Source organism: Carassius auratus, chromosome 6, assembly GCF_003368295.1.
Source record: "Carassius auratus strain Wakin chromosome 6, ASM336829v1, whole genome shotgun sequence".
NCBI lineage: Eukaryota > Metazoa > Chordata > Actinopteri > Cypriniformes > Cyprinidae > Carassius > Carassius auratus.
In genome coordinates, this window is record NC_039248.1 from 24,041,058 (window position 1) to 24,065,347 (window position 24,290).

The 24,290-nt window shown below is 38.0% G+C and overlaps 1 protein-coding gene across 2 annotated transcripts in view; it reads right to left on the reverse strand.

The window, feature by feature from the left end:
• ppp1r16b (protein phosphatase 1, regulatory subunit 16B) overlaps positions 1 to 17,191 on the reverse strand; it is a 38,530-nt gene extending 21,339 nt beyond the window's left edge. Inside the window, exons 1-2 of one of the 2 annotated variants that reach the window (XM_026265791.1) lie at positions 17,081 to 17,191; positions 5,956 to 6,323 (exon numbers count right to left, since the gene is read on the reverse strand). In XM_026265791.1, coding sequence (XP_026121576.1) covers positions 5,956 to 6,214 — 259 coding nt within the window. In that variant the 5' untranslated portion in view covers positions 6,215 to 6,323; positions 17,081 to 17,191. Of the gene's footprint in view, positions 1 to 5,955; positions 6,324 to 17,076 lie in introns of both variants that reach the window. The other variant, XM_026265792.1, reaches the window with a different exon arrangement.
• Positions 17,192 to 24,290: the final 7,099 nt, after the last annotated feature.

Below are 24,290 nucleotides of genomic sequence, written 5' to 3' on the forward strand. Positions count from 1 at the left end.
AACAATATGAGTTCAGTTTCACATTCACTGACTGTGTGTGTGTGTGTGTGTGTGTGTGTGTGTGTGTGTGTGTGTGTTTGTCAACACAGTCTTAAACCACAGACATGACAGAAGTTAAAATGAGCTCAACTTCCTCTTTCTCCTTCATCTATTTCTGGTCTCACTAGTCTTTTAAAACAATAACGGACCACCATCCACGACATGAACTGAGAAATGATGTTCATCAACACAAGAACAAGAAATAAAACAAGACCAGTAGTTTACTCCACAAGTTATGGCTGAACGGTTTGGGGAACAAACATTTTTATGGTAATAATTGAATATTTCGGAGCGCTGCATACACCTGAAGCGCATGCTAAAGCCTGTCAAACTGCGTCTGATTACTGAACTAAGTTATCTTTTGCATTAATACTGTCAAAACACATGTAGACTCAAGTCGTTTATGTCTAAAAAGAAAGTAAAGAGTTGAGAGAAAAATGTATGCGTGTCAGTATATTAGATGCGTGCAGGTCTTAAAGGGACAGTACTCCTATTAAACATGCAGCCTACTGTCATTACAGCCAAGGGATAGATCACCCTCAAATTTCATTTCTGTCATTATTTACTCACTGGCACGTTGTCCCAAACCTGTATTAATTTCTTTCTTGTGCTGAACACAAAAGAAGATATTTTGAAGAACGTGGATAACCAAACAGTTGCTGGTCCACACTGAATTTGATGGTAGCAAGAAATACTCTGGAAGTCACTGTGGCCCAGCAACTGTTTGGTTTTCACCGTTTATGTTCAGAAGAAAGCTTTAAAACCACTTTTGAGTGAGTAAATGGTGGTATACTAATGAAACACTATGACAGAATTTGTATTTCTGGGTGTACTATTCCTTTAACGTTAATAAAACAACAAAACACAAAGAGAAAAATCACTCAGTTTATATAGGAATCAGTTTATATAGTGTTGTATTTTTATATATGTTCATTCAGTTTCTTGAATGCTCTGCTGAATACACCAGCTGTACCTGAAAATACAGCACGGTTTGTATTATTAGTAGATTATGTGCAGTTGTAATGTGTATCTTTGTCATTAGACATTTATCTTTATTATTAAAAAATAAGAACAAAGACTTTGGCCTAAATATCTGCCATTCTTCATTTTTTTATTACCTTGAAAGACTTTGTCTTTATAATAAAGAAATTAGTTTGTCTGTAATGCTCAGACAGCTTGCAAAATAGTAAAACCAACATGACAAAGAATCGTGATATTTCTAAAAAGAAAAAACTGATATGATATTTTTTCCATATCGCCCACACCTATATATTATATATAGCATTTATATTAGATTTTAAATGTTAATATAATTATTACTCTGTATTATAATTATGACAACTAAAAAAAATGACAACAATACAATAAATATCACTTCTGTAATAATATTAGAATACAATTTACTGATTTACTCCTGGAGCCAAACCGAAATTCCGATATCTCTGGAACTGGAGCATATATGGGCTTAACAATAGAAATGCCAAAAGGAAAGTTTGTTAAGACTCAATATATAAAGGGGCATTTAGATATCTTTAATACTTTTTGAGTTACAGATCTACAAACTTTGGAGAAAAAGTTTTTGAACGCTCATTATTGAAACATAAAGCAACTCAACTGCTACAGTTAAAGTCAACGCTGACTTACACCAACACAGAGTGACATCCTACACAACATACACACACACACACACACACACACAGACACACAGACACACACACACTCACACACACACACACACACACACACACACAAACACACACAGACACACACACACACACACACACACACACAGACACACACACACTCACACACACACACACACACACACACACAAACACACACAGACACACACACACACACACACACAAACACACACACAGACACAGACAAACACACACAAACACACAAACACACACACACAGACACAGACACACACACAGACACACACACACACGCACACACACGCACACAAACACGCACACAAACACGCACACACACTCACACAACACACACACACGCACACACACTCACACAGACACACACACACACACACACACACACACACACACACAGACACACAGACTCACACAACACACACACACACGCACAAACACGCACACACACTCACACAACACACACACACACACACACACACTCACACACAGACACACAGACACACACACACACACACACAGTAAACGATCTGTTGGAGGTGCACTGCTTCTGCTCCAGGGTGAGTGTGTTTGTTTCTTCTTCTCTTCACGGCTGTCTATAAAAATAAAGCCGCGTCTGATCTCAGTGAGGAGCGTTTCAGAAGACAACACACACACACACACACACACACCTCGCTCCTCTTTATCCATGCATGCAGATGAACGAAACTGAACCGAACCCGAAGCGTCAAATCAGCTTATCACCGACAGCAATGAACTACAGCTGCAGATGAGACGAGATCTCTTTCTCTCTCTCACACACACACAATCAAAACACACACTCACTAACTCACACACACACCCACACACACAAAAAATGAAGTAAATTAAAAGGAATATAAACTATAAATAATCAAATGACAATAAAACAGAATCTTATAATTATATTATAATAACACTTGTCATGCTCAGATGCACACTGATCCTTTAAGACTCAAGTTTCTCATTGAGAGAATGATTGACAGCTGTGATGACATCACAACATCAAGAAATGCATACTGCATGTATTTGCATAATTTATAGTGATTGGTCTGTTGAGTCATCTCTAGGTGTTTTACAATGGCAGGATATAATCATGTTTTGGGATGCACACATCTTCACACATCTTAACCAAAGCCTCGTCATCATCATCATCATCATCTTCATCTTTATTCTGCTGCTGTCAGTCCATCATCAGCTGCTCATTTACACGGTATCTCTGAGGTCACGACCAGCTTTACCCACACTTAACGTGATTAGTAAATATGAGATGACACGATTTGATTTCATCATTGATGAGTTACTTTTTAAAGAGGGAGTTTTTTCATCATCTGAAGCTGAATAATTGATCTCTCCAGTGATGTGTGGTTTGTTCGGAGGACAATATTTGTCTGAGATACAACTATTTGAAAATCTGGAATCTGAGGGAGAAAAAAAATCTTTAAAGTTGTTCAAATTAAATTCTTAGTAATTTATATTACTGATCAAACATTAAGTTTTGATATATTTACTGTAGGAAATGTACTAAATATCTTTGTGGAACATGATCTTTACTTAATATCCGAATGATTTTTGACATAAAATAGAAATGTATAATTTTGACTCATACAATGTATTGTTGTCTATTGCTACTAATAACCAGTCATAAACTGTATTATTTTCTTCTCTGCAGCTGTGAAACCAGCAAACAACATTCTCTTTTGTATCGAGCCTATACAGAAACTAGAATCATCAAGATATACACAAGGGTTGGCAAAGTAATCAATTTGTAGTGAAGATGAATTATTACTTGATGCCACGACTGATGTGTGAAACACAGTTACGTGAAATAAGCTAGGTTTCAGGGAATGACTCAGAATAATAAAAAACACGTCAACCATCAAAAACTCCAGCGCAAGCGTCATATTAGCAGCTTTGCTTTATCCAGCAAACTAATGCGAGCAGCTCTGGATAAACCCGTGCATAAAGCGCTTCCATCTGTCATAATGAATCCAAAACTCTTAATCAATAATGCATTATCGTGCATAATCGTGCAGGCTGAGATTACGCTGCAGTTATAATCTGACGTGATTAAAGCCGAGCAAATCCAGCCTCAACTGCAGTCGCTGCGCATTTCCCAACACATGCATTCAATACAATCATTATTTTATTTTTATAGCACATTTAAAACAGCTGCCATTGGCCAAAGTGCTTTTCCAACATCATTACCTTAAGTCACACCATCAAAATTAAACATTAAAATATAAAACCTGATCACTCTAATCAAAGCTCTACTAAAAACATACAATTTCAATCTAGACTTAAAAGCATCCACCGATGGGAATTATTTAATATGCATTGGTTCCATAATCAAGGAATTACAATAATCGATGTGTGACGACACAAAGGCATGAATAATTGTCTCCAGGTCCTTAAAAGAGAGAAATGATTTCAGTTTAGAGCTGATAAACAGCAGCCTTCACAACACTAATAACCTGTCTATCTGAAACTAAAGCTGAATCCATTATAACAGCCACATTTTTGATCTGAAACACATCTTCATAGAGGCCAATCATTTCCTTGGAAGAAGATCCAAAGAAAACGCACTCAGTCTTATTAGTATATGAATAAGATGAATAAAATGTCTTGCCAAACAGGCTCTTATCTCACCTAAACACTGAGCAAGTCCATTAATGGAATGAGAGCTATTTGGATCTATTCGAATATTTAGGCTTTAGGACCTTTACTATCCCTAATTTGGATTATTGCCAAATATGTGCTTTGTGCATTGTTCATAATTTTTTATATTATTCATTCATGTGATGGTAAAACACACAGGAACGTGTAAATTAGTGTCAAACAATCCCTCACCCTTTTATGCCTTGTTACACACAAACAAGTTTCATTTAATAGTTACTTACTTTAATTTAGCTAGAATGTGATCGCCTTGAAACCACCGATTTTGTCTCTTTTAATAATTGATGATAATAGCGCTTTGCTCTGAACCAGGATACATTTTTCAGAGCTGAATAATCAGTGTGTATTAGGCATATAGCATGTTGTATTTTTATTTGTTTTGTTAATAAAAGTTCTACGAGTTTGATGTTGAATTGAATCGGTGCCGAATTGCCGCTAATTTGAAAGTGAAAGTAAAATGCGCACAATGCTTTTACAAGCTATTTAAAAGTGAAGGAAAGCTATATATATTACACACACAAAAGCCCTTCCCACTAAGGATGCAACAATATAAAAAAAATATGAAAAATTGGTAAAAAATACCAATTTTTTAATTCTGAACATTTAAAAGCTAAATTATTCTATCTAGTGCACTTTTTACCTGTGATGTACGGAGTCTAAATTACATTCACACTGGGGTTTTAAGAAGCAAATTAGACTATAATAATAACAACAATGATAGTAATAGCCATGTATGGTAAAGCAATTGCACTGTAAAAAAATGAAAATTAATATTTCATAATTTAGGTATATTATTTTTGCTTTACACTACAGTACAGAAAATAAAATACAATACTTCTTTCCTAATTTCTACACTTTACAGAGATATTTTGAATTTGGACTCATTTAAGCTTCTATTTTGAAGGAAAGCTCTAGTTTCACTGAAAACTGGCGTATAAAAACAAACACACATCTCTTTACAAATCTAGTGAAACGCTGTCATCAAAAATAAAGCCTAAGTAAACTCACAGCACGTGAAATAAAGAAGCTGACTGCATTCATACATTGTGAACGAGTCGCTCTGAGACACAGAAAACACCGGATCACCAGCTGATGTGCGCGCTCCACTTTCAAACAGACTTGAAAGGATTAAGTATATTGTTATTTCAGTTAGAGTTTGTTTGACAGATACTGTGCCAAAGCAAAATGACCAAAACAAATATATAAAAAAAACTACACTTTTTGCATGGAAGGATTTGTCGAGCAATATATTGCCAAGACCGATATATCGGCCGATATTTGGCATTTTTGGCACTTTTATTTTTTAATCCATTGTCAAATTATTTCAAATGTCTTAAATATTATTAATAATAATTTTTTTTAATCATTTTGGCTTAATATCAGCTATCGGCCCTCCTGCTTTCCAGGATATCGGCATCAGCTATCAAAAAACACATATCAGTCAAAAACGATATGGAAGACGTATTGTTTCATACCGACATGTGACTAGTAGATAATATCCCTATATTTATAACATCGATACATCCATGCATGTGTGTTCAAGCCTCACCTTCATCCGGATCGTTCCTCGCAGAGGCCTCCAGCAGAGCGATGCTCGCCGCAAACGAAACCCTCCTGCTGTTCTCCCGCGGGTTCCCGTGACCGCGGCGTTTGTCGGCCTTGCGCTTCTTGTTCTGCATTTCCTTCTCGTAGACGGCCCATCGCTTGAGCTGCTGCGTGCGACGCTTCTGTGCGGCCCGGAGCCGTTCCAGACTGGGAACCTTATCCAGCTGCTGCAGCTCCGTCAGTAGCTCCAAGTGATTGGCCATGATGATGATGATGATGATGAAGATTATGATGAGGGTGATGACGAGGGTGAGGCGGTGAATCTAACAGGGGCTGCAGCCCCCTGTCAAACCTCCACCCTTCATCCTGAACCTGGAGGAAGACACAAACTGAGAATCATGATTCTGATCCTGACAAGAACGAACACTCAGATCAATCACGAGATTCAACACAAAACACCAAGCAGCTCATAAAACCAGATCCACAGGGTTTTATGTGTGAAACTGTTAGAAATCGCAGCATAAAACTATTTGTAATACAACACCACTAGGTCTCTACAGTATAAAGTTCACCAGCAATTCTTTTATCACAAACAGCATTTCCTCTGCTATTTTACTGCCGTTGGCTTCATGTTTGGAGAACAGAAGATCAGATCCACACACACACACACACACACACACACACACTAGATGTTTCCTCAAATGTTAAATGTGCTCTAATATCTAAATAAATATTAATATTTATCAAAACAAATCCGCGTGATGAAAACAACAGGTGAATTGATGTATACACACACACACACACACCCCACAAACACTAACCCACACATGGAGCTGTTCGTATGGTGGATGTTGAGGTGGTTCTATATAAATGCAGCAGCAGAAGCCCAATAGAACACGTCTTTCCGCCATATGCGGGGATTTACCAAAGTCATTTAGGAGACCTTATGAAGAACACGTGCTTTACACATTACCGAGCTGGTGAAGATGCCATGCTCATCTCTGCGGTGCAATTTTCCACTGGTGAAGTGGGCAAAGCTGCAACAAACACACACACACAGAACTGTCACATCCTGTCACCACCGGACGCCGTCGACACACACACACACACACACACACACACACACACACACACACACACACACACACGTAAACAAGCCTCACCATTTCCTGTTCTTATCACAGAGACTGATCTCAAACACGCTCATCCTCCAGAGAGAGCAGGAGAATCACAAGTGTGCGAGGGCAGCGTTTTCCACTTCTAGCCCACGACACACACACACACACACACACACACAACTTCCCCTCACAGACATCTGAACCGGTCCCACACAGGTGATGCTCAAGACATGTGCTTATTACTGAACAATGTCAGTCAGCATCATTAAAATATAGCACATGCTGGCCAAATTTTCCAGATTTTATCAATTAATTAGAAGTTGAAAGTTTTGCCACAATTAAATTTTTTAGAAAAAGAGGAAACATGATTTTGAATAGAAATATTCTCAATGGTTAGAATCAAACACTTATGTTTGTTAAATATGTCGGTGTTTACAGTAATTAAAAAAAGAACGATCACCAAATATAGCGCTAGACTTTTGTGTTGACAAAGATGTGACGTGGGCAGAGGAATAGGAAAAAAATGCTTACACTTTAACTTGAGCGCCGCATTTTTAGACTTGAGCGCAACAGTCAAACACATCCATGTTTGCACAGAAAAAAAACAATGTCAAAGCAGCACAATCAAATATAAAAATGGTGAATATTACTGTATGTCTGATGTTTTAATGTGTGCATCAGACAGACTGAAAGCTGCAGTTGTTTTTACAACACATTTGTAGTTAATATTAGTTTACAGGTGTTACACTCGTAGTTCATCTAACAAATGTGACTTGTTAAATATTTACATCGTGTTGACAATTTCATGTGTGCTGCACTTGGAATAGAATTTTCTTTAACTAGAGGGTTAATAAAGAAAAAGTATTTATTATATTTAAAAATGTATTTTTTATTTTTTTTATAAAAAAATAAACTTATCTTTAACATACAGGCTGTTTGTGGTGGGAAAACATTCTTTAGATGAAATAATTAGGAATGCAAAAAAAAATGAATGAAAATTTTGACTAAATTTTGGAAACATTCCAGGATTTGTTTTAATTATTATTATTATTTCTGGGAATTTCTGTATAGTCATACACCTTCCACAGACGGCTAAATACAGAGCTCTTCACTTGATGATTGCTAGTGGGATGTGGAGAAACTTTCAATCAGCAGAACAAAACATGTTTCTGAACCAAACCCTGCCTGCCTTTAATGGAAAGAAATTATTTATATCACTGCTGTGCAGAATATGATGAATATGAAAAGCCTTTTAGTCAGTGATCCACGGCCGGCCTAAACCACTCAGAAAAATACTGCCTAATTATTTTAATGAAACGAAATCCCAGAAAATATTGTGATACAATTTTGTCAGTAACAAACTCTCACAAGAGACTGCAACAGAGAGAGTGTGTGTGTGTGTGTGTGTGTGTGAGTCCATCAGCAAGAGTGCAGGTATGCTGAGAGGACAACAACATCAAAGACACACACACACACACACACACTCTGCTGCTGGGTCACACAAACCGCAGCTACTAGATCATGCAGTCAGTTTCAACCAGGACAATAACACCCAGCACAAATAAACCAGAGAAACAAACTCTAACAGCAGCGGCTCATTTCCCCGCTTGACCCCGTGACCTCATGACATCAGCAGATTAGCTGACACTACTGTAGACACTAGTTACCTGAAAAACCTTTAGTCTTTAGTGTGAGGGGAAAAAATGATCAAAACCATCAACAATATGACATCATCATATTCAAATTTCCTCCAACACGATCCCCCCTAATTATAAACACCACCCACTACTGACTAACTAGAGCAAGTCAACGATAGCTAAAGGCTACTGGTTAATTCATGCTCCACCTCAACTTTAAGAACATCAACTCAACGGCATCATATTCAGAAATCACACGCTCAGACACGCTCAGGAACCACCGGCATCATCCAGAGATGAAGAAAGATACAGAAGCAGCACTGAACCGACTATAAACAAGAGCTTGACTATCAGAGGAAAACAACATTCACTACACTCGACTGTATTTTCTTCATAGCACTCAACATTTCCAGTTACTTAGATGATGGTCTAGACTACAAAAAAAGCATTATTGACAGTATTGTATATGCTAATTAAAACTGCAAAAAAAGAAGCTTTTGTTAATCGCTTGTTGTTGGTAAGAAAACTCTTGGTGACAAACAAAAAAAGTAATTAATGTTCTCATATCACACGACTGTAAAACAATTCTGTGTCACATCTGAATGGACCAAGCGCAGTTTATCAATTATAAATCGTGGCAGAAGCGCACCGTTGTGCATTATCCCACATCACGTTATTAATTAAAATGTATAGTTAATGTATAATGTTTGTCTAATGTATAATTTTTATGTATGTAACACCCCTCAGCATTTTAAATTGATGAAACTAAACATGTTCCTAAGAAAGACTTGTTATCCGTATGTAAAAAGTTTAAAATAGTTTGGATAATGCACTTTAAAGATACAAGAAATTTATATTATTTATAAAATTACTGCCATCTTATTTTATTTTTTTTACAGTTAATTTTTTTTTTTTTTTCAGCAGTCAAATGTATGAGATGATGTACATTCAGATGAGTGTCATGTCAAAGTTTGGTGTGGATCCCATGATTTTCATACAAGTAGTATCAAAAATCCTTTCGCACTTTAGCATCCCCAATGTCTTGAGGTCATGCTGACTGAGTTTGGTGGAAATCGGCTGGAAAACCTAGGAGGAGTACATCAAATTCCAGAGCATGCACTTCTTACACAGCACGTTAAGCCCCAAAAAAGGAATGTTAAAAAAATGTTACATCCCTGCACTACATTTCACTTTGATGTTTTTTCTTTGAAAATAACCGTTTTTTCTTATCAGTTGCAAAATTAGACTTTAATACTTTAAACCTCTCCCACACAAATAAAACACACTCAATTCAACAGGTAAGAAACATCATTTTGAGGTATAAAAGAGATTTTTGGATATCCAGTTTCTAGTTTTTTACTTATTTTTGTCTCAAATACACTACTGTATCAAATTAGTATTAAGCCTAATCAAAACCGAATCAGATTCTGAATCTGTTCCAGACAGCTGAAGAAAACAATTCAGGATTTAAACTTAGTCATGACCTCTGACCTCTCCAGAGCACACATGTGACCCTGAGCTCTTCACACACACACACACACACACACACACTCAGTGCAGTGTGTGAGGGGAAATGTGTGTTTAACACATTACAAAATAACCCCAGAGTGATCAGTCAACTCTGTCAAAATGATCATATACAGCATCATGGTTATAAATACAGCACTTCTATAAACAAACATGAAATATTGACCTTAAAATGACTTTACTTGTGTGATGATAGGAAAGACATCTGTGTCCCTGCAGCACAGAAGCAGTCATCAGTGTCACAGATGTAAATTAGTAGCAATAGACAACAAAACATTGTATGAGTCACAATTATACATTTCTCTTTAATGCCAAAAATCATTAGGATATTAAGTAAAGATCATGTTCCATCAAGATATTTAGTACATTTCCCATCATAAATATATCAAAACTTCATGTTTAAATAGTAATATGCATTGCTAAGAACTTCATTTGAACAACTTTTTTCTCAATATTTAGATTTTTTCGATTTCGATTCCAGATTTTCAAATAGTTGTAAAAAACCATATATCAATGGAAATATTATGTAGTCAGCTTCAGATGATTGACCCTTAAAATTGACCCTGGGGTCACATCTATGCACATAGATAGAAAAATCACTGATATATGCATCTGTTTCTGCTGATTCTGTTATTCTTAGTTTTTCTAAAGAATTCAATATTTCTGAATGTAATGACAGTTTCTGCTTCAAGTACTCGACAACTAGGACAAGAAATCCAGCCTGAATACATCAACCTTCAAGGACATCAGAGAGAGTGTGTGTGTGTGTGTGTGTGTGTGTGTGTCTGTCAGTGTTAGCTCAGGCTGTTTCTGGGTCAGTGTCTCCCCAGTTATCAGCTCAAACCAGGCCAGCTATAGAAAGACACACAGAAAGTGAGAGAAAGAGCAGCGTGTCAGCGGCGTGACGCTTTATCTCCTCAGAGCGGACACACGATTACCTGTGACAGGTGAAAGAGCCCCGACCAATCATTCTAATCCTCTGCAACCATCAGCGCCAGCTCCTGTAGAAACACTGGATTCATCACACAGACTTGCTGTTACTGATGTTCATTTTATATATTCAGACACTACAGTTATAAACTGTAGATCAGATTTCATTCGTCATGTGAGGAGAAGCTGACCAGACGAGAGACAGACAAGATGATGGCCAAGATTTCGTTTCAGAGCGAAATGCAAAAGCGTCTGTTTAGTAATATTTTGAATTTTGAAAGTTATTTGTTTCTTATTTATTTGGTTCCACAGTGTTTGCTGGTTTTATTTTCTTTAAACTTTATTTGATTTGACATCAATAATTTATAATCTCAGACACTCTAATGACATGAAATTAGGAAAAACTTCTGCTAATTTAATGACACATTCACGATCACAGTTCTGTCATGTCAAAAAAATTCAACCTAAATGTAAAATATTTTTATAAAATAAAATATTTAAGGATTTTTATATGACAGTAATTTATTTATTTTATTGTACAGCTTTCGATCAACAGCTAGAGAAACTCTATATGCAATAAATCATTAAAAAAGAATCTAGAAAAATCAAAATCCAAAACAACCGATGACATGAAAACAGAGCAAACGGTCAGGAAAGGGTCAGACCGACAGCGTTCCTGCATGGAAAAGCGGTGTGGAACGGGAAGGGTTGTGTGTTTGTTGGGTCTATTTCAGGCCACTGAACTCACACACACACTGAGCTCTGACATCACTGAAGCTGCTCGTTTGGGGAAAAGATTGGGCTTTTATTTTTGAGAGATGTGACCGGGCCAAACCCTCCACAGACTGACTATTGTTTGTGCCGTCTGCCACGTAACACACAGTCTGACTGACTGCTGGAACAGAAAACAACAAGAAACTCAACTTTCCATACAAACACAAAAATTTTACACTTAATCAAACTGTCTGCGAATATTAAAACATCACACATCTGCTATTACAATATGAAGTCTGCAGGTAAATACAGTTTCCTGAAGCGTTGTTTTAATTTAAACTGTAAACCCAGTAAACATTGTCTATCAGTAAATGCAAGGAATTATTTAAATTTAATGCAATTTAAAATTTGGAAATTAATACAATTTTATAAAAGGATTTATGCGTTTGATTTATCCAAAGTGACACTGCATTCAGCAGTATAATCAGTATAATTTCGTATAATTATAGTATAACAGTATAACATAATTTATAATCAATAAACGTTTGATCAGTTCATGCATTTTTATGGAAATCAAACCCTAGTTACAGCATGAACACCCTAGCAACCCTTGACTCCCTAGCAACACCCAAGCAATAACCCAACACTGTGTTAAACTACAAGGATTGTGGTAAAAACAAAAACACAATTAAATATAAAAAGTGACATTTTTAATAAGAATTTTAAAAACATCATATTAAATCATAAAAAAAAAAAACTGAGTCCAGAACACATCCAGAAAATATTCAAATGGAAAACAAACTATGGGAAAACAGGCCTCATCAACACATCTCACTCCGGTCTTTCCTTATTGCTGCTCAAGTCTCATTCCTGCACCTCATCGGAGGCCATCCGTCTCCGCTTTACGAGGGTTGTGTCAGTGTCCAGACCCACCTCGCTCTGACCGCTCTTCTAAATGTCAAATTAAATTGAAGGCACGCCGGCGATTCTCTCTAGATATACAGCTAATTAAAGAACAGTCTCTCGTCTGCTCCTGGAGGACACTGGAACTAATCGCTCTCTTTTGGGCGGTTTTAAAAGAGTAATGATTGCACTTTCATTCATATTTCACACTGGATGGACGTCTTGACGCAACAGGAGAACAAACCGGTTTTAGGACTCAAGTGGACAAAAAGCAAAAGCTTCAGAAGGCTATAAATGAATCCAAATCTGCAGCAACACATGTGCACAGAACCACACACACATCTGCCGCTCTGCTAACTGTCAAACACACACACACACACTCGCCTGGTACAGGAAGGCACCAGTAAAGGCTTCGAGAATGAAGCTCTCAAAATATCTGAGAGTTCTGAAGCATCTCAAAATGAAACTTCAGAAACCAAAGCCACACTTGAGATTTACACCGTCACGTTTGCAGCAAAAGACTCTCACAGTGTCGTCATCGTCAGGATCTTCACACTCTTTAACGTGTTTTAACCCTGCACTAAGCCACGTCTCACACTCCTCATTTCGAGGACGAACATAACTTTCCATAACAGTACGTTACAGTAAATCAACAGCCAATCACAAGCTGCTTTAACGCCTTCCTAAAGTCCCAATAACACTGAACTAGCGACGGATGATTGTGACGAAGATCTGAGTGTAACAGATTAGCAGAAAAGAACAAATGCTTGGTTCTGTGCATCGGTTGCTGATTGGATATTCAAATATGGGTGTGGCTCTCAAGCTATTTATGCAGATGAGTGTGACCTTGTAGGGATGGAGTTTAAGAGCAGAATTACATAACTAATAACTAATGATGCTATATGAGGTGGTAGTAAAAAATGATGATGACCTTATTATATTAAGTAAAGCTGTAGTAGTGGCATGTCTCAAAATCTGTTTCTGACTAAAGTCAACATGACGCTTGGTTAGTCTGCATTAGAATTGATGCTAATATTGATTATTAGCTGCAAACTGGGAAACGCATGCAATCTCTGAAACACTTGTGTGTTTTGGATCATGTTCACCTGACAACAATGCAAGGAAAAGTCTTCTACAAAGTCACTTTGGCACCAGCAGCTTCCTCACACATTCAGTTACCGGCCCGGCCCGTGAGGTCACTTCCTGTACAGGATGTAAGGCTGCGTCTGATTGGCTGAGAGGCTCATTAACAACTCACACATGGGGCAGAAATGTATGTAAACACACTAATATACACACAGTCTGATGGGTAACAGTCACAGCACCAGACTCGGGTCACGGCTAACATCGTTCTGACATCCTTTTGACACATAAAACTGAAAAGCCCTTGTGCTAATGTGGCCAATGTTTGCCTGGAAAAAGAAAAACTAATTGTGTTTATCATGGCTCAGCAAAAAAGATTTCTGTGCCTCTTGCTCTTCAGAGCGATGTAGAGGGAGTTTATTGTGAATGCAACTAGCTGTCACAAAAATAACAAAACAAGCCTTTTGCAATCATTAAAATTAATGTTGCATTGCAAAGAAACTTTCTGCAGCATTGCATCTGTAAACCTGCAGCAGATGCATTCATGCACCGACACACACACACACACACACAGTGTTTCAATCTCATCCGCCCACGTTAAGCTGTAAAGCGCGCTGTAAACAGGTCTGTGCCCAGATTAAACTCACGCTGTAAAGCAGGGTCACTGTTCCTCTCGATGTCTGATGGATTACACAGCCGCAGGTGTCTGCTCACAAAACAGCGTTTGATGTCTATCACCATGTGCAGAGCCATGAGAAACATTCTCTCATTTCAATAGCACAAACACACTTGATAACACCACATCAAAACACACACACTCCCAAATCAACAACATCAGAGGATCACGGTGGGATACAACAGTCTCGACACTTTCGCATGGCAACCGTTTACAGCTAATACTAACAGAGTGTCAGAGTGAGAAACGAACTAACAGCCTGTTCACACACCGAGACAGATATTCAGTGCAATAAACATTTCGATCTGAACGAGAGGCTGTTAACATATGCATGACACGAACATATGCAAGCTCTTAATGTGACAGATTTTTACAAAGAGGTGATGCAATCGCTTTCAACCACAACCTGGTGGCGGTGTATTTACTATTTTCCTAAGAGACAAAAGAAAAACCCGGATCCAGATCATGGAGTTGTTTGGTTGAACATAGCAAATACAAAAATCTGAATTGTGTGTTTAAACACACACAAATACTGTTTGACTCTTCGTAACGAGTGGAGGATAGTAACAAAGTTACGTAGCATTGTGTCTTGGAGTAACCAGGATATTTCTTGTTTTTCTAAATGTTTCTTCTACTGTTAGACAGTCTAATGCATTTACGTTTAGACTATCTCCCTTTTTTAACGCATTAAGAAAATCGTATGTAAAATAGCTACAAATGTTTTGCACCGACATCTCAGTGCATCCGCTGTTGATTGGATGTTGAGATGTGGGCGTGGCTCTCGGAACCACAGGCGGAGCTTAATGTTAGCTTGAAGCTGATTGTAAGAAAGGGGAGGGGTCTTAGTGAAAAAATTATTGGCAGATGATTTCACCAGAGAGAATCTGTAATTAGGATATAAAAAATATGCATCTGTGCATTGTGAATTTATATTTCATGCTGACTTTAAAATGAGGCGCCGTCTGCAGCAGAGTAGATAAATGCATCTGTCTGAAGACTGTCAGTGTGTGTGTGTGTGTGTGTGTGTGTGTGCAGGACCGCGCCGCAGGGACACACACATTACTGAACACTGTCAAGCGGATCAGACAGGCAGAACAGAACGCTTCCTCCAGCACACAGGTACCAGAACACTTCATTAAGACAGTTTAAAGGTTTCTAAAACTCTCACTGATGCAGCTGATCAAAGCAGAAGCACAAACGCCACGAAGCCTTGCTGTTTAAAGGACCGCGCTGAGCAGATATCTCCATTTAAAATGAGGAACATTCTTGAGCGAGGTTATCTGTGCGACAGGCATGTCAATACTAAAGAAGTCAAATAACACAAAACAAGCCGTTAAAGATCTGAAGCCGTTATCTGTACGAGGAAAGGGAACTGCAGCTCATGCAAACCATAAACACATTTGGTTCTGATGCTGATTTGTTTGGACACATCATGAGTGATTTAACTGAGCTGGAGAGCATCAAGAGTCTCTTGTTTTGGGTCATTTACCCTGGTAAAAACACTGCATTCTTCCAGGTGCAATGTAAATATCAGTAACATGGTAATTCACATCATACCAAAATACCCCGGTTTTACCAGCTGACACCACTGAGACTCTGCTTTTAACTTTGTTTACATTCCACAGAGGTCTTATATAGAAACTAATCTCAGGACGTGCTGAAAATATGGAGTTCTGATTTAAGTAACAAACGACCTACAAATACACCAGAAATAAGACCACATTATAGTATACTATTATTAAAAACACACTTATTATCTGCATCAAAAGCCAAATATGTCGATAATTGTGACTCTGGAACACAAGAGCAGTCTTAAATCGCTGGGGTGTATTTGTAGCAATAGACAACAATACATTGTATGGGTTAAAATGATACATTTTTCTTTGATGCCAAAAATCATATTAAATAAAGATCATGTTCGATGAAGATATTTTGTAAAACTCCTACTAAATATCTCAAAACTTTTTATTAGTAGCCTAATATGCATTGCTTAGAACTTCCTTTGGACAACTTTAAAGATGATTTTCTCAATATTTGTATTATTTTGAACCCTCAGATTCCAGATTTCCCAAACATTTGTGTTATCCTAACAGAGCACACATTAACGGGACGCTTGTGACTGGTTTTGTGCTCCAGAGTCAGATTCCTGCTACAGTTCGGTGTTCCGACTCTAAACTGCGGCGCGATTCGCGTCTGAACGCATCGAGGACAAATAACGGTCCCGCGCATCGATTTATTGATTGATCACAGATCGATACTCACACAGACAGACAGACAACATCACCACAGCGACTCTGACCAAACACACAGCCGAACCGTAGCGCCTGGAAATACCGCAGTAGAAAGTACGCGAGCAAACCGAGCCGTTTAACGGACACAAGCGTTCAGAAAGTTACTGAGGACCGACCTCCCTTCCTCCGCTCCCGTGTGTGACTCCGCAGACGCGACATACCGCCTGATTCTCTAACAGTTTGAGCGGATTCCGGGAAAAGCGTTGAAGCTACAGAATCCGCCGGTGACGTGTACGTGTTACTTACTTACCGCGCGCGGAACGCCGTTATATTCCAAGCGTGAATCGCGGGAGAGTGCACTGATGAAGCTGCGGACGCTGGAGATCGGTCTGCGGTCTGAAGCTCCTCCTCCTGGGCGGGGCCAGACATCGGCGGCGCGCACACATCCTGCAGGAAGTTACTCTCATCTTCTTCACACGCGTTCCACTTGTGTTACATTGTAACAGCGATGTATATTTGGAACGTTCATAACACACCTATCGGCCTATAACAAGTAAATAACCACACTGACAAAAATTCCATGGTAAAACTTTGCTTTTAAAACAGGGGGAAAAATCTAAATTAGTCAACTCAATAACATTTTGAAATATATATATAGCCTATTTTTAAAAGTAAAAGCAATATGGTAACCATTTATTTTTTTACTTTATAAATACTATTATTATTATTATTGTTATTATTATTATTATTATTATTATTATTATTGTTATCTAACTTTAGTCCAGACTTTGTTCAATTAGCAAGAGACACACAATACAGAACAATACAAAAAAAAACTGTTATATAGATACTTCATATTTCATAATCTTTTGTGTAATTTCTGTGATTGTTTTCATTGTTAATAGAATTTATAAACATTATCAGCTGTCTTTTATGTCAGAATAAGAATAAAGAATAAAGAATAAACTGAAGAACACAGCAGATGATCTATAGGTAGGTCAGAGAGAGCAATGGTTATAAATAAAGAGCATAAAAAATGCTAGGTAGCATAGGTTTATTAACTTAAAGATGAAATAGCTTGGATGTATTGCTATATTTGTTTTTCCAAAACACTAAATATTGCTTTGCTGATGGAATTATTACGATGAATGTGAAATTCAGCAAGCAACATTAAAAGATTCATAATCAAGTAGCTTACTCATCTAATAAAGAAAGCAGCAAACACATCCTTAAACAACACTGAAAAGTGTAAAGAATAACAAGAACATTGTAATTTTATGTTGCAGTGTCTGTACAGTGAAAGAAATGTAACTTTTAATGAAGAAGCATCTGCACCATTGATTTACTATTGAATTATGACATTTAATATAGACCTTTTTAAAATAATTGAGGACAGTAACAATGCTGGAAAGAAAAAGCCAGGAATGGGAAGCTACGATAATTGTGACAGAATTAACTTCTCCATTACTTCTATTAAATTTCATAGAGATGCTGATGAAGCTTTATTGAACATCATGAGACCAGTGCTTATCCAAATGAAACGGATGCAAGACGGAAAACAGCATTTGATATTCTACTGGGCTCCCCACATATCCCTAAAAACTAGGTCAGCACTGAGTGTGTGTGTGTGTGAGTGTGTGTGTGTGTGTGTGTGTGTTTTGCACATCCTCTCAAGATGGTGACTGAGTGCAGCTCTCTTCAGTCTGTGCATATTTGATAAGCATCATCATCACCATCATCATCCTCTTCAATCTCCTTCTCTTCTGCTGTATAATGTGTGTGTCACAGACAGACGTTTCCCCGCAGGGAGAGAGAGAGAGAGAGAGACGGGTGGAGGAGACATTAGTGAAGAGCTGTGATTATGGGATGCATATTTCAAACACGCTGGTTCTTATTTGAAATATTGCAACTAGCCTGGAAAGATGTGTTCATGTTTGCAGCATCATCTCTGACAGAGTCATACACTTATTTCATAAATTGATGCTGAAACTACAATGTATCATTCCATAACGCTGCAAATCCTCCCGTCACCTGCGTCTCAAAAGTTGCTTTGCTGCGTATCGATCGGTTCTGCAGCTAAACAGGCCTGTGATGGTCCAAATGGGCTCTTCATCAAAGCGTCCCATCGAGACCTCCAGCATGTCAGTGTGTCTTAAATCATGTCCATCTGCTTAAGCACCTTCCCTACAATCCATTACATATCGATTAGAGCCGCATCGATCACAATCACGCACGTGCTGGTATTGTACTTGTGCTGATAGTAAATTGAGTTGTGTCTGCACTGATCATAAACTACGCTAAAAGCTTCCTCTATCATAATCTCAGCCTGAAATGTAGCTTTTACCACAGTAATCTTTCTCTTCTATCTTCATTTCACTGAAGTGTTTTTCAGATCAGAACATGAAGACTGGACCCGAGCGCCACAACAACATGATCTGGGTTTGGTTTCGACACAAGCTCTGTGCCAGCTCAGACAGATGAGAATATGAATAGTTAAAGATGAGCTGTATGTCTCCAGCTGTCCTGGGCTCCTCAGAGACACTCTCGGTGTTTGTCTGTTAGACTTCACACAACTCTGAGCAGGCTGGGATTTTGTTTGCTTTATTTTTGCTGTGCAGTGGTAAACTCTCATGAATAAATCACACTGCGTTAACACAACACACACTTAACCACAGTCTTCATTCAGGACACCTAATCCATAATCTCATAATGCTTGTTGGATTTTATAAACACAGCAAACATCTCTTCAGACAGATACTGTACACCGTGACCATGTCTGCAGAGTTAGTCGTGTTTACTAAGGCCTAACCAACCGATCTAAACCGATTTTCATTTGCAATCAAGCTGATTGTTTTATTGAAAGAGATTTACATTGCAGTAAAGTAAACATTTGATCAATTTATGCATTTCCTGTAAACCAAACCTGTGCTCTACTTTTTCAGCTACAGGAATTAATACCCTAGCAACCGCCCAGAACTCCCTAGCAACAACCCAGAACTTCCTAGAAATGCCCTAGCAACAACCTAAAACTCCCCAGAAACACCCGGACAACAACCAATAACTTTCTAGCAATGCTCTAAGAACAACTTAGGTACATCAACTCCCGCCCAGAACTCCCTAGCAACAACCCAAAACTCCATAGCAACACCTGAACAACAACAACACAGAACTCCCTAGCAACAGCCTAGCAACAACCTTAAACTCCCTGGCAACACCCTTGCAATGAATAAAATAGAATAGTTACTAGAACTCCCTCGTAACACCTGAACTACAACCCAGAACATCCTAGAAATGCCCTAGCAACAACTTAAAACTCCCTAGAAAAACCTGGACAACAAACAAGAACTCTGAAGCAATGCTCTAGAAACAACCAAGAACTTCCTAGCAACAGCCCGGAACTCCATAGCAACAACTGAACAAGAACAACAACACAGAATTCACTAGCAATAGCCTAGCAACAATAGCCTTGGAACTCCTTTGCAACACTGTAGCAACAACCCATAATTCCCTGGTAACTTCCCAGAACTTTGTTGCAATAACAAAGAACTTCCTGGCAACACCATAGCAACGCTTCAGAACACCTAAGCTATGAAGTAAATATCATACGGCAGTTTTTGTTTGGAAAGTATTCGGTCTTATTTCATATACTGAGCTTGGAGAAGAGTGTTAAGCTCTGATTGAAAGTGATGTGACATACAGCCAAGTGTGGTGACCCATAATCATTTAACTCAACTAAAGTGCACACACACAGCAGTGAACACACACACAGCGTGAACACACACCCGGAGCAGTGAACACACACACACACACAGCGTGAACACACACCCGGAGCAGTGAACACACACACAGCGTGAACACACACCCATTGATCTGATCATCATCAGAACCTTCTCCTGCTGTTAGTGAGTCTCCAGCTGATCAGCTCAGTACAGTTATTGTTCCTGCGCTCAGACACACACTCATCAGTGACTCTTCATTAGAATGACTCAAGACATTTACACACTGATGAGTGACTGATGTTCAGATCGGTGTGTGCTCTGACTGCTTGTGCCTGTGATATATAATAGCTCTATACCAACAAACAAAAAGACCCTGAACTGTGCACTTTAACCGAATTCCCACATCATTTAGAATCATCTGCAGTGAAACATGGGTTAATGTTATTTCTGTTAAACATGACTAGTAAATTCATTAATGTGCTCCACATCCCTGAGCTCATCCTGACACAGCAACAGCGCCACCTAGTGCTTCAGCTCTATTACTACCACACACAGGCTTCTGAACTGTTTCTCAGTCACTTTGGTGCATTTCTCAAATCAGAAATGAAATTCTCAAAACTACTTGTACAACCTCCATATCATCTAGTCATTTATACACATCATAAAACCAGTTTCTTATTCTTTTGAACAAGTTGCGATTGCTTTTGTACATTCATGCAATTGTTTATGCACATTTATCTGTGGTTTCCTACATTAATGTCATGTCGCTCAAAACGTATTATATAGTTTTCTGTGCAATAGTCTTACTCCTCAAAACATCTAGTCTTTAGTTCATCGTATAAATCATTAAATGCAAAATGGTTCATCTAGTTGTCATAAACTGCCAAGCACACTTATTTTCATTTTTACACATTTTTTTAGATGTTTTGTCAATTTGGCATGAATTGTGCAAGTGAATCTTGACTTATGAAGAGAATGTAGATGATAAACTAATGATGAACCATTTCTCTGAAACAGCTCAAAGGTTCATCTCATGAGTCTTCAGTTGGAAAGCTTATACTGTATAGAGGACAACACAAGAGTTACACATTCTGACAATTTATTTATTTTCATCTTTGTGCCCATATTTGTTTTTCCTTTTCTATATCACAATGTAATGGCAAAGGTTTTTTTATTATTATTTTTTGGTAGCAGTAAACTAGTAAAAGTGTAACTGGGAATTCTATCAAGTCTCTTTCAATCAATATCCCACATACAGTAATGTGTAAATGTGTACTTGAAATGTATTTATGGCATACATAAGCATATGACATACTGTTCAATACAGTAGTAGATTTCATCAGAACATCCCTCCAGAGTACACTGTTATACTGACCACATGACTAAGCATTTTGACTGTCTTATCCATAAACTATGACACAAGGACTTGTCATTCTGATGGCACTGACATGTTCATTGACACAGATATTTATTTTTGAGAGATGAACTAAGGATTTTGAGCAAGAAATTGGCTTTTGCAGGTAATCCATGGCGTTTTGCTATTTTGTATTTGAGTTGTTTTGAGAAATGAACTTACACACACACACACATATACATTCATGCATTAAAACAGTGTATACATTTATAATAACATTTAAAAAATTAATGTTAGCTGACTTAATCAATCAGTAGCAGAATATTTATTTATTTGCTGAACTATGGTAGATATTTTAGGAAAAGAGCGCCACCCTCAGGAATGGATTTCAAACTACACCCCCCCCCCCCCCCCACACACACACACACACACAGAGAGAGAGAGAGAGAGAGACAGATACAGACCTTCTGCAGTTGAAATCCAGTCTGGTTTATACTGTTGTGGCTTCAGAAATACAAACTTATGCATGGTAATACTTCTGAAATAGATCTATTTGGGATTTATTAATGTCATGTAAGGGATTTCAATCTTTTTTTTATATATAAACTGTAAAAGCATTTGCTCTCCATAAAAGAACGAAACCATGACAGGAGGAAATGATCAGCTGTTGTACATTGTCTATTTAGCCTATTTTGATATTCTTCTTCTTATTCTCTGTGTCCTGTCTTGTCACTCATTCTGTTTTACTGTGGAGCTTCTGTCACTACAACTAATTCCTTGTATGTGTAAAGATACCTGGCAATAAAGTTCATTCTGATTCTGATACTTCTGTTTCTAAAGTTCATTCATACAACAGAATCACCTTCCAGTGTCTGTCATCACTTCAGCATTAGAGGATGTGACAGAGCTCATTTCTATCAATATCCTTTAACTTACACAACTTGATATTTTAATTAAAACAAAACGTGTGTATAATCTCAGCTCTTTTTCTTTATCCAAAATGTGTTTTTATATAGACTGAAATATAACGTTCATCATACTGATATTTTAATAATGGAATTCTCTTTAATGAATACATTTACACCTGCTAAGTTTTTGCCTATAATCTGTCATCAGATCTGAAGGCAGCAGGTTTGAGGTCAGTGTTTCAGTGATCAGCTTTTGTATAATTTTCTCTCTCGGCCGCTGGTGAATGAGGCTTATCCATGTATGGATCCCAAACTGAAGCAATCCAGCAGAGATTTAGTAAAAATAGCTGCGTCTGAACAGAGGCCTTTGTGTGGCTCTTTATGTAACAGAAGCTGCAAGTGCTTTTGCCACAAAATGAAATATTGTACGGATGCTCACTTACTCTCACACTCTCTGTTTACTGCACTTTCCCTCACGTGCAGGACAGACGAGGAGCTGACAGAATCCCCTGACATCTGCTGCTTACACTAATACACACACGTCTACTGACACACACTCACTTAGAATACATCACACCTAACATGCTGTTCTGTTCTACATTATCTTGATCCAATCATACAGAGAAAATCTGCACAGAAAACACTAATAACATATAGACTAGAGTAGAGTTCAGTCTTCATCAGAACACAGCTGTTCTTGAACAAAAGCATCAAGATCCCATTGTGTTTACTATACTGCTGCTTACTATAGTAACAGTGTTGTACTGTACTGCCAGTTACTATAGTAACAGTGTGTACTGTACCCAAGGTTGCCATAGCAACAGTGTGTGGCAGTGTGAGTGGGTGTTACCCAAAGCTTCAGCAAGGTCTGAGCTGAACAATGGAAGGAAACAGCCGGGAGTTAATCTCACACACACACACACACACACACACACACACACACTGGCTATAGTTGAAGACGCTGAGGTGAGAAAGCAGACAAAAACAGGACGTCAGGATGCATTTGATCTATAAAGGAAAACTGAGAGATAAAGAGATGTTACAGTATAAACAGCATGAGAGAAGAGTGCGGACAGACTGAGATATGAGTGAGAATATTCAGATGAAAAAGTGATTAAATATGCTGTTATATTTACAGTATGTTTCAAAGCATCTTTACAGAGAATTGGGATGAGCAACACAAAGCTGAATGAAGGGAAAAACTCCTTAAGATGGGGAAGAAACATCAGCATCCTCCCAGCTGCCATTAATGTAAACTAATATTATTTATCTCTCATCACTGAATCAGCCTGAAGACATTCATTTATACCAGCAAAATACATTTTTATGGGTTACATATTTTAAGGTAATAATTCCAGGTTTACAGTTTTTACAATACTACTGACTGTTTTAATACAATTGAAAATAATACTATTGACATTTATGGTTTTATTTGTTTATTAATTTTATGGCAATAAAACCTTTACTGATAAATAATGAGCTGATCGTGAGGAGGTCACGGTCAAACTACCTGGCGCGTAACACACACACACACACACA